Consider the following 10,890-nt stretch of genomic DNA (forward strand, 5'->3'; position numbering starts at 1 on the left):
TAATTTGTATATTGGATACAGTAAGATACTTTATATTTCAGGACTCCTTGTTTATAGGCTGAAAATGGCATGAAGTTTGGCATAAATTCTTCCCTTTCTTCTTCTCTTCTTTCTGGTTTTAATAATTAAAGGGCCTCCTGCACTCCCACTGGAGGAAATGAATTCAGTAGGTACAGAGGCAGACCTCAAATGTGTTAATGTTTTTTGCCCTTGTGAAATCATTAGTAACACCTGCTTTCTGTATTATATACAGCTGCAAAAAGAAGCCCTGGACATCAGCCCCATGAGTACCAGGAGCTAAAACAGAGGTCCTTAAGTAAAGATGCCCATCAGGGAAGCAAGTCCAGTGACTCTGGAGAGGAAGCGGATAAAGATTTTATTTTTGTTTAGCTATCAGTACAAGTGCTTGGTAGTGCGAGATCCTTTATAGCAATCAGGGTACAGCAATCAATGACCCTTCTTACCAGCCACTGTTTCACCACGGGTGCATTTTTCTGTAGAACTCTAGATGATCATGATTTATAGTTCAATCAGTATGCATTTATTTTTGTCTTTAATTTCTGTTATGTATGATTTCAGACATTCCTTTCCATGCCTTTGCTAAAGCCAGCAATCATTTCGTGTATTCTACTTGAATTTCTCTGAAGCAGCTACAAAGCATGCCCTGCATTAGGGCATTGAGAAAGCAAAGCAAATTAACTGGACATTGTCTTACACTAATACACTGTACAGCAGGTAATGTGTTGTACTGCTGAATGTAAATGTGTCAATTCTGCACGTGACTTAACTATAAATATATTCTTGCGGTATGCAATTGCACATTGTAATTATATTAACAGAGCACACTAATAAAATAATTTGTATAAATTATATATATTAGATGCTTGGGTATGGTTTTTACATTCTCCCCTAGGGAGCCCCTTTCTTCCTGTTATTGTACTGTACATAAAACTCAAACCCTTACATTTGTGTACTGTCAAAAAGCACAACAAAGAAGAATCTGAATGAAATATAATCTTGTTATGCTTCCACATTCATATATTAATGTATATAATTGATTGGAATGAGGGCAATTAACATTTTATTAATATTGGTGTTTTCTAGAGGCCTTCTTAAGTTCTGTCTGCATATTAGCTTACTTTTAATGTGTAATTCTATAAGAAAAATAGTTTGACACCTGTAAAAACAATTCTGCTTTTTTGCATATTTCACAGACATTCACTTACATTACAGGTCAAAGGGATTTTATTCATATGTATATTTGTACCAATAAAATGATTTTACAACTGAAATATCAGTCTTTGTTTTGGGGTATAAAGCTTTTTTATCATCTTTTAGTTTTATATCTCTGCATGAGGATTGAATGTCATATAGAGATAAGGCTTACAATTTAAAAAATGCTTTAAATCTTTTTTGATTATACAAACAAAGTTTCTGTTAGAAATGGACAGGAAATCTGTTATGGTTTTCTATGTAAAATTATTTAAGGGAGATGTATTTACAAGTGACTTTGCTAGGAGCTTTTAGATAGAGGATTTTTCACACAAGCTAATAGCACCTCTTAAGATATCCAGTTTGTAATCTGAGCTGCATTAGAAGCACAGAGCCTGTGTCTTCCAAACATGTGAACAACACCTACGTGATTTCTGTGATTCTGCTTGTCTCCAGTTACTCACTCAAATGTTTGCAAAATTCTGCTTAATTACTTCTGTGTGCTGTCTCTTGTGCCAAGTGGTGGAACATAATTTCACATCAGATTTGCTGGAATTTGACAACCACATTGTATTCATTTTGTACAAGCCTTACTCCTAGAGCAAGGTACAGAATAATAGGAAATTGGACTTGCTGCATAGCAAGACATTTCTAGTTTTACCTCAGTACAGTCCAGGGGTTCATGAGTGAAAACTTTGCGCTATTAACCATTTTGCTCTACCTCAGAACTTCACTCAGCTAATTCTTACTCCTTAATTGTAAGCTAATGAGACTAAGTTAGTTTACTAATTGGGAAGAGGAAAAACTGGGAAGAAATACCATATATTTAAAGAAGAAAATCTAGCTAACTAACCACCATCTAAACTTGTATGTGGATTTTAACACAGGAAACACAAGCACCACTAAAATAGATGGAAAATCAGAAATGTTCAAAGTTTATTTTCTTAGGGATTTAATTTACCAGCAAGCCATCAAGCTTTATTAGGTATGAATAAAAATAGAACTTACCTGACAACCACTTAGAAATGTCTCACTTTCTGCTTAGTCTCTGTCTCACCTTGCAAGCAGGACCCCAGTCATTTGAAGTACTGCAATAAATAAATCATCTCCCTCAGGGATATATGCACACCCCTTAACCTGGTGTTTAATGGAGCTGAATTGAGCTGGTATTGAATGGAGCTAGTGAACCAGTGACAAGTACATACAAAAATATTGTTGAAAAAGGTGTGTATGTGGAAGGAAAATGTATATCTACACAACTACACAGTGGGTAAGTCTACACGTTCATTAATGTCCAGTAGTTACTGCACATTTAGTTTAGTATTTGCTTAATGAAGTACTAACTAAATACACAGCAACTACAGTTACTGCACAGCCGCACTGGTGCAGTTTTTTTAGTGATCCTTACTGTGCACTAGCCTAATACTACTGTGCAGTCGCATATTAACATGGTTTTTGCCCAGCACACTACTGCACAGTGCTATTAGGCTGCCGTGCATTTAGCATCTCTTGTAGATGTACCCTTGTAGGCATAAAGATTCCATCAGCATCAGCCTGGGAGAGCAGTATTTCACACAAGTCAGTTATGTATGTCATTCCAAAAAACTTACCTATATACCATACCATCCATATATGTTATATTGTACTACTGAGGTTTTCTTTACTTTTATGTCCTCCTGTCTGTAAAGTTATCTGTCTTAGTACAAGTGACTCAAATTGCATCCATAAAACCCACTAAAATAATTTTTCTGCACTGAAGAAGTCATGAATTTAAGTTCCAATATTTCAGGACTTTTCAGGGTTCAAAGTAAGTGTTTCTTTGCAAAGCCATGAATTTTCTGTTCCATTGCCATAAAGGCCCCACTTTCTAGCTCTACACTGTCATGAAATACTGTGTCTAAATTTGTTACTTGTGCAGGATTCACTGTTGCCAAATCACAGACCTTTAAGACAAAGTAAATTGGGGATGGGCGAGGCAAATTCCCCCTTTAGGTGGCAAAAAGGAAATACTTCTATGCTAGTTTGCTTAAAAGAATATGAAGCTTGAGGTTGCTGAGGGGATTAATTACATTGTACGCATACATGCACCACATGGAGTGGATCTATCTATGAGAGAAATTACAGAGCTATGTGATAAGTACGTGTTTAATGTATCCTTTTAAGTCACTTGCCTACCTTCTACTCACTAATCTAGCTGCTCCAGGGCTACTTCTGATATTCCCGACCGTGAGCTAACTTCACACAGCTTCCATTTTAGAATAGCTTAATAGCAAAATATGTCCTTCTATTCTAATGGATGTCAAAGTTTTACCCTGACACATTATTGTATACTAACCTAGTTAGCAATATTTAAGTCATAACTGATTACTGCGCTTGCCACACTTGCCAAGTCCCTTTAGTGACTTATGGAGGCTATTACAGTAAATAAGCTAAAAATTCTTATTCTTTCAATAAAATAAAACTATTTTCTATATAGGCAGGCATCACTGAGTACACAAGGCCCTATATCTATCAGTAAAGCAAACAAAAAGTTGTACCCCTTCAATGGAAAAGGCATAGAGACACCCGTCTCCACCCTCCCAGAAAAAGTCCCTTTTCCTCTTCCAAATTTGTGCAACCAGCTTTCACTCCAGCAAGGTTGTGATTAAGGAGCGAATAAGTCACAGCCTAACATAAGCCATACATAGATGGGGCCTTAAGTCATAAGCCAAACATAGATGGGGAAAAGTCACAGCTGCCATCTGAAAATCTAAGAGCAGGGATGCATCTGTTAACTGAGCCGTGAGCTGTATTGGCAAAGGGCCAAGCACCAATTTCCTCATCACCTTACCTCACCCTTTAGTATCCCATCTGGATTGTGTTCAAGCCAGGATTCTCCCAGGCTTGTCTCCAGCGCTGACCTGTACCAGGGATGACACACAAAGTGTAGCATCTAGGTTATAAAGATACAGCTGTATGTCATTTGTTTTACAGTGACCAGCAAAACAGAACTTCTCTTTCTCTCTCTCTCTCCCCCCTAGCAGCTCTGTGGACCCTAAACAGGAAGATCAGTTATAGAATTCTACCCAGCAACTTCACAGAAGAATAGCAAGTATTTATTACCTAGGACTTGTGTTCCTACATTACTGGTACACTTTTTTACTGCAGTCATATGCAAGGGGTCCCAATTAAGACAAAGGCCCCCTTGCACTAGATCAACATTTCCCAACTGGTGTGCCTTCAGACTTCACCAGGTGCATCGCGGGATCTTGTGGGGGTGTGGCTTCTGGTGGGGCGTGGGATGGGAGACACTGTAAGTGTGCTGTGGGATGAAAAAGGTTGGGAAATGCACTAGAGTCTACATGGAGTGCCAGGCTTGGTGGCAGCAGGCAGGTCCCTGCTCCCTTCCCCCTCCACTTCACTTTCCCCTCTGGCCCAGAGGCTCCAACTGAAGGAAGCAGCTATGTGAGATGCTGGAATGGGACAGGGATGAGTGGTATCAGAGAGCCATCACCCACTTCTTCCAGTGCCTGCTCCAGGCCAGTGGAGGATACCTAGGGGAGGTCAGGCAAGGAGCAGGTGCTGAAGGGGGTACCCACCTGCCACTGCTGCTGTCCCCAGCTGAGCCCAGCACCCCATAAAGTTGTTCACAGGAGCCCCTAACTAGAGTGGGGCACAAGTGGATTGGGGCTTCCCTTGGCCCTAGGTCAGCTGGGAGCAACAGCATTGGAGGGCAGGTCTCCACTTCTTAGGCCCAAACATACCTCCTGTTGGAGGTGGTATAGGGGGCGGAATGGGAGGATAGGGAAGGTGCTGCTGAGAACCAGAGGGGAGTGCCCAGAACAGGCCTGTGGGGAGGTCTGGGGGATCTTACTTGCCTAGGGGATTCAAAGAAGTCTCAGGTAGCTGCTGCCATGGCATGACCTGCTTGCAAGGGTGGCACCAGCTGCATCTTGCAAATGCCACTTTACAAAATCCTAAACCCATCCATAATGTGAAGTATCGTGTTCTGTCAGTGGTTCTCAACTTTTTTTGTACAAGGGCCCATTTGTAAACATCAGTGGCCAGTCCTGACCCAGTACCCCTCACTCCTGACCTGCTGCCCCCAGGCCTCAGCCCCACAGTGTGTGGGGCAGAGAGTGGGTGTGTGGTGGGGGGAGGCTCAGGCAGCTCCTTCCAGGCTGGAACTGTGACAGTCTGCAAGGGAAAAGCCACAGATTCCCATGGTTTTTCTCCTTTAATTGAGAATCCATTTTTAAAGTCTGTTTGCAACCCTTTCATATAAACTTGTGACCCACTTTTGGATCATGACCCACAAGTTGAGAAATGCGATCCTGGGTCATTCAGCCAGCTAATAGCAGACCAAAAAATAGGCTTCAGTCTCTTGATTCCCAGTCTAATGCCCTCTCCCCTATACACTATGCTGTCTGATAATTATACAGGGTCTTCATAAAATCCTTGTGTACTTTTAAACTTTAATAACTTAAGTTGGTCCTTGCTGACATGCTCAGAGACATCAGTGAGGACTATGCTGGATGCTAGATATAGCCCTGAACAGTTTATAGTCTCTCTAAAGACAATGACAATATGTGTATGTTCTAGATCAGTGAAATACCAGCTCAATCTTTTGGCCCTCTAAACCAAATGAGTGGTGTGAGGCTGGTCTGCAGGCCAGATCCAAACTACTGCCTCTACCCAGGTCTACATGCTGGGATCAGGGCCCTGGGACCCTGCCCCACCTCTACCTAGCCCCGTGTGCCAGGATTGGGACCCCAGGACCTGTGCTGCCTCCGTCAGGCTCTGTACACTAGAATTGGGGCCCTGGGGCACTGCACTGTTGTCTGCCTGGCCCCAGGTGTGGGGTTCAGGCTCAAGGGCCTGCATTGCCTCCACCCAGCCCTGTGCCAGGTTCAGGTCCTGCACTGCCCAGTACTACAGATCTAACATGCAGGGCCATGGCTGCAAGATTCCCCACAGACCTGTGAGAAGTCCCACAGTCCAGATAACAGGACACCATGGGCTGGATCTGGCCTGTGGGTGAGGGACTGAGCGCTAGGGATGTGCAAAATTTTACCGGCAGTTTCATTTTGACGCTGTTTCAACTCGTTTCAAGCTAAAAACAGCAAAATAGAAATGAAACCGAGAGCTTCGAAACAGCCTCAAAACAAAATGAGGCAAGCTGAAACGTTTCGAAATTTTTTTAACAGTTTTGAGTTTCAAAGCTCAAGCTGGGCTTGCCTGCAGGGAAACAGAAACTAAAGTAAGGGGGGGAGGGGGAAGGAGTGCTCTCATTATTGACTGTATAGCTGGCCAGTGGCTGTCATCCTTCCCTGAGGTCTCTTCCAATCCCAGTGCTCTGGGGGAGGGATGGAAAAACTGCATAGAAGGCAGCATTGTTTGAACTGCCCTGCTTTCTGCCTTGGTGTCAGTTGAGGGAGGGTTCACCTTAACACACACAAAGTGTCACCCACCCATGTCACAAGTTTGTCTGACAACAGCCAGAGGTGCAGGGCCCCAGAACCCAGACTCCCCCTGCAGCTATCTCCTTGACAGTTGGCAGGCTTCATGGCTGCAGCAGGGCCTAGCATGCCTACAGTTTTGACCCCGCTGTAGCTTAACACATGCACATGACATGTGTTTTGCTTTCAAGACTTCTTGCAAGTCTCATCCAAATCAGGCCAGAAATGACAAAGTTATAGGCTGTTTCGAGCTTCCCCATTTTAGCCTATGGGCAAAATGTTGAAACTGTTTTGACGAAACAAAACGGAACAGCAGTTTTGAATCGAGATGAAATTCAAAATGAAATGCTGTTCTGTCAAAACATCAAAACAGAATGGTGCCGTTTCACACAGCCCTATTGAGCACCCACGTAATAGATCATGGCAATAGAGAATAACCTTGTGACTACAGTGTGACAGTGAGTTGAGTTTCCAGTGAAAAGAAATGTTTTTAATATTCATTTCAAATTATAAAGATCAGAACTAATGATATGGATGCTCTTTCTTGTCTACCCATCTAATCAGTTGCAGTTGGCAGTTTATTAGGAAGATATGATGGTAGAAGTTCAAGTGGGTTTCTAATAGATCTGAAAGAGGCGTAATGGCTGGGTTTGAGGAACAGTGCAGTAAAGTAATTCTAGTCTAGAGCTACTGTTGCCAGGAACCACATAGGGACTCCCTGTGTCATGTTTGCATTTCACTTCGGTAGGCACTGTCAGATATTGGCAGTTTAAAACACTGTCTTTATAATTACATGTATGAAGTTTATTTTCCACTAGGAAAATCTTGAGACTTCCCTGCTCCTTTTAACCATGCCAGTGCTTTCACCAAAGAGGTTTTATTGTGGCTCTCTTGGCCAATGCGATTCCTCCCCTCCCATTTATGAGAACAAGAGACCAACAGTGGATTCAGGAGTTCCCCTGGGTCACAGACCTGATTTAAGGTACAGAAGGCTAGAAATTTTACCTGCTTCCCTTCCAGTCTGTATACTAGACTGAAGCAGGAACAGGCACACGCACTTGCAGGTGGGAAGTTCATCACTACTGGTTTGGTATAGTCAGAAATGGCTGGGTGGACTAAGATCTAGATAAGAAAGGCACTTGAGATTCCCCTTGATTTCCAGATAAAATACTTGAAGGCTGCTTTTGCAGTTCTTCTCTAGCTACAAACCAGTTGTGATGTAAGGCAGATTTGTTCCAGAAAAATAACGGCTTACTGACCATGCTTACTCATGCATTGACATGCATTGCATGCATTGCTCAGGGATGCATGCAATATCCCTGAGCAATATCCATTGCTCAGGGATAAGTGACTCTTTCCTGATGCTCTTCTGCAGTTATTAAAGGAATGTTCACAGCAGATCCTTTTTTGCAAAGCTAGAAGGGGCATCAGTGAAGAGTTGTCTGAAAACTAGTGACATGAGGCAGAGAGATTTATTCCAGGCCCAAAGGAAGTTTCTATCACAGTTGTGAGTACAATCTGGGAGTCCTTGCCCCCCTGCCCTGGCCATGTTGGTAAGTGTGTTTGTATTACCTCCTTGTCAAGACCTATGGAAATAGGTCTGGCTCAGTGCACAAACAAACTCAGAAAATTAGGCAGCACATATAGCTTAAAAAAATGTTTGTGGCTCAAGAGTTGTGTAAGCTGTCATTGCTGCCTGATTTGTGGCCTTGGTTGCACGCTGAATGGGAGCAGATTGGTGGGGCTGTCTGGCAGGGCTGACCAACCATGTACATCACCAACGTGTTTATAGGCATGATCCAATTTTCTGAGCTTGACAGGGAGTAGGTTTACTTCCTCCAGGGTGACCTTAGCTGATCAGAGATCGCAGTATTTCTATAGGTTTATGAAGATATTGAGGACTGCTGAAGAGCTAAATGACCCAAGTACTTGCATTTTAAAAGGGTAAAGATAATTGAAAGTGAAGCACCAATCTTAAAGTCCCCTTTGGAGCAGCTGGAGCTAGAGATGCCTCACAGGAGCCCTAGGAGCAAAACTGCCACTAAGTGAGCTCATAGCCTTGACTTGTGGTGGGAATGTGACCAGACAGAAAAGGACCTGCTGGCTGTGGTCTCTGGATTGCACTGATTTTGTTGGATTACTTGGGAGCACAAGGCAGACATAAAATCTGATCATTTAACCATTAGGAATCATTAACAAAGAAGCCCCTTCCAGGGGCAGATCTAGAGAGGGAGTGGCAACATGGCCACAGCCCCCTTTGGCTGTATGATGCATGCTCAGAGAGCTCACCAGCATATTGTTGGAGCTCTGCTGTGCTATGAGCTCTATGAGCTTACTGGCTAGTCTACCTAGAAGCCCTGCTTTCAAGGAGCTCTGGAGCCTGCTGCTGTTTCCTTTTTCCCCTCCCTCCTCCACCTACCCCCACCCCTGAATTCAGCAGCAGGGAAAAGGAGGGGACAAGCAGCCAGCAACAATGCTCAGCCTCTGCTTTTTACAAGGCCCACGGGCTGCATTCTGCCACTGCTCATTCCCTCCTTGCTCCTGGTCCTGAATTGGGGGAGGAGGGGAAGAGCAAATTGCAGCAGTCTCCAGAGCTGCAAACAGTGACTCTTAGTAGCTCCTATGCCACTGAACTAATAGGGCTCACAGCACGTGGGGGCTCCCAGCAAGAGCCACACTGACATGCCAGTGACCTCTGAGACCTCAGTGATATCCAGAATCACAGTGAGGGGCTGTGTGGCACCTGCACAATAAGCTCTCTTCACTGCACATTCACCAAAAAGTTGAAGGGGTGTGGCTGCACCCCTGTCACCCTGATCCTGGCTCTGCCCCTGATCCCTATGTAATGCACTTGAGCAGCTATAACGTAAGTTAATAAAAGTCAATAACTATGAGTGAGGATGAGGTGCTGCCCAAGAGTGACATTCAAACACTGAGCAGATACAACACCAAGGGGTCTGTGGAACAGAAAAGAGTATCCATGTGCCCTCTTTGCCACCTCTTAGGGGAGGCTCCAGGAAACCTAACAAAGCACCAAACTGGCTGGACACTGCTGTCAATGGATTCAATCTTGGCCATTAGCCAGATCACAAAGATCTACAGGAGGTTATCCTGCTACCAGGTGTGGGATGAGCTGGGTGTGCAGGATGGGCTTCTGTTCAAAGGAGACCTGGAAGTAATCCCAACAAGTTTGAAAGGTGACATCATGAAATAAATGCACTCTGTGTGCCTGGGAATACAGGCATGCTTGAGGTGAGCCAGGCTGTGTATCTATTGGCCTGGCATAGACATTTAATTGAGGATGTACATGAAATACTGTGAGGAGTACAAGTACTTGATTCATGAAATCCCAACTGGACTAGGAAAAGGTTGGAAGAGGCCTCTCATTTTAATAAGAGGAACTACAAGCTCACTGTAGATTAATATTTATGTGAGGCAAACTCTCTGAAGGATACTCAAGATCCTATGCTCAGGAAATAGAAGGAGCATTTTGCAAGCTATGGCATAATGATACTTAGACGCAAGGCCACAGCCGATGACAGCAGAGTTCAAGGAGTTCAGTACCACGTGGAAATTTGACTCAAGACCTCATCCCCAGGGTACCCACAAAGCAACAGGGCAGTGGAGCTGGTAGTTAAGGCAGCCAAATGACTGAAGGCAAAGATAAAAAAAAAAACAATCCCTAAAGCGATCCCTAACTAGTAATGTTGGACCATCACAGTATTCCCACCCAAGGACAAGAAAGTAGTCTTGCACAAGGACTGGTGGGCCAGAGAACCAAGAATACTTATCATGATGGATAGTCGAGTGCAACCTAGAGGAGTAATGATAATAATACACAGTACAGAGGCAAATAAGAGAATGCAAATTACACAGGCAGCCTGCCACAACAAAGGAACTCAGGGTCAAAGACCATTATGCACAGGAGAGTAGGGCTATGTCTGGTCATCTAATAGCGACACAAAGAATGGCAAAAGGCAATAGGAGCCCATTGGTTTTTCTGAAGTAGCTACAGACTTCAAACAGTAGTGATACAAAATAGAAGCCAGTCATGAAACAGCGGCATATAGCTGGCAGGTCTAGATAGATTTGCACTGATGTCTCAGCATAATTCTATTGTCTTGCAAGACAGGCAGGTGCCTACTACTAAATTAGAGAACAGCTGGCTAGACTGCAATACTGCAGAAAAGCTCTTGGGGTGCTTTTATGAAGCTGAATGAATCAGCAATGTACTCCTGCT

General features: G+C 43.5%; 1 protein-coding gene across 1 annotated transcript in view; it reads left to right on the forward strand.

The window, feature by feature from the left end:
• Positions 1 to 390, forward strand: part of CARMIL1 (capping protein regulator and myosin 1 linker 1) — a 211,633-nt gene extending 211,243 nt beyond the window's left edge. The window contains exon 40 of the mRNA XM_025212749.1: positions 254 to 390. Coding sequence (XP_025068534.1) covers positions 254 to 390 — 137 coding nt within the window. The remainder of the gene's footprint in view (positions 1 to 253) is intronic.
• Positions 391 to 10,890: the final 10,500 nt, after the last annotated feature.

Source organism: Alligator sinensis, unplaced genomic scaffold (genome assembly GCF_000455745.1).
Source record: "Alligator sinensis unplaced genomic scaffold, ASM45574v1 scaffold969_2, whole genome shotgun sequence".
NCBI lineage: Eukaryota > Metazoa > Chordata > Crocodylia > Alligatoridae > Alligator > Alligator sinensis.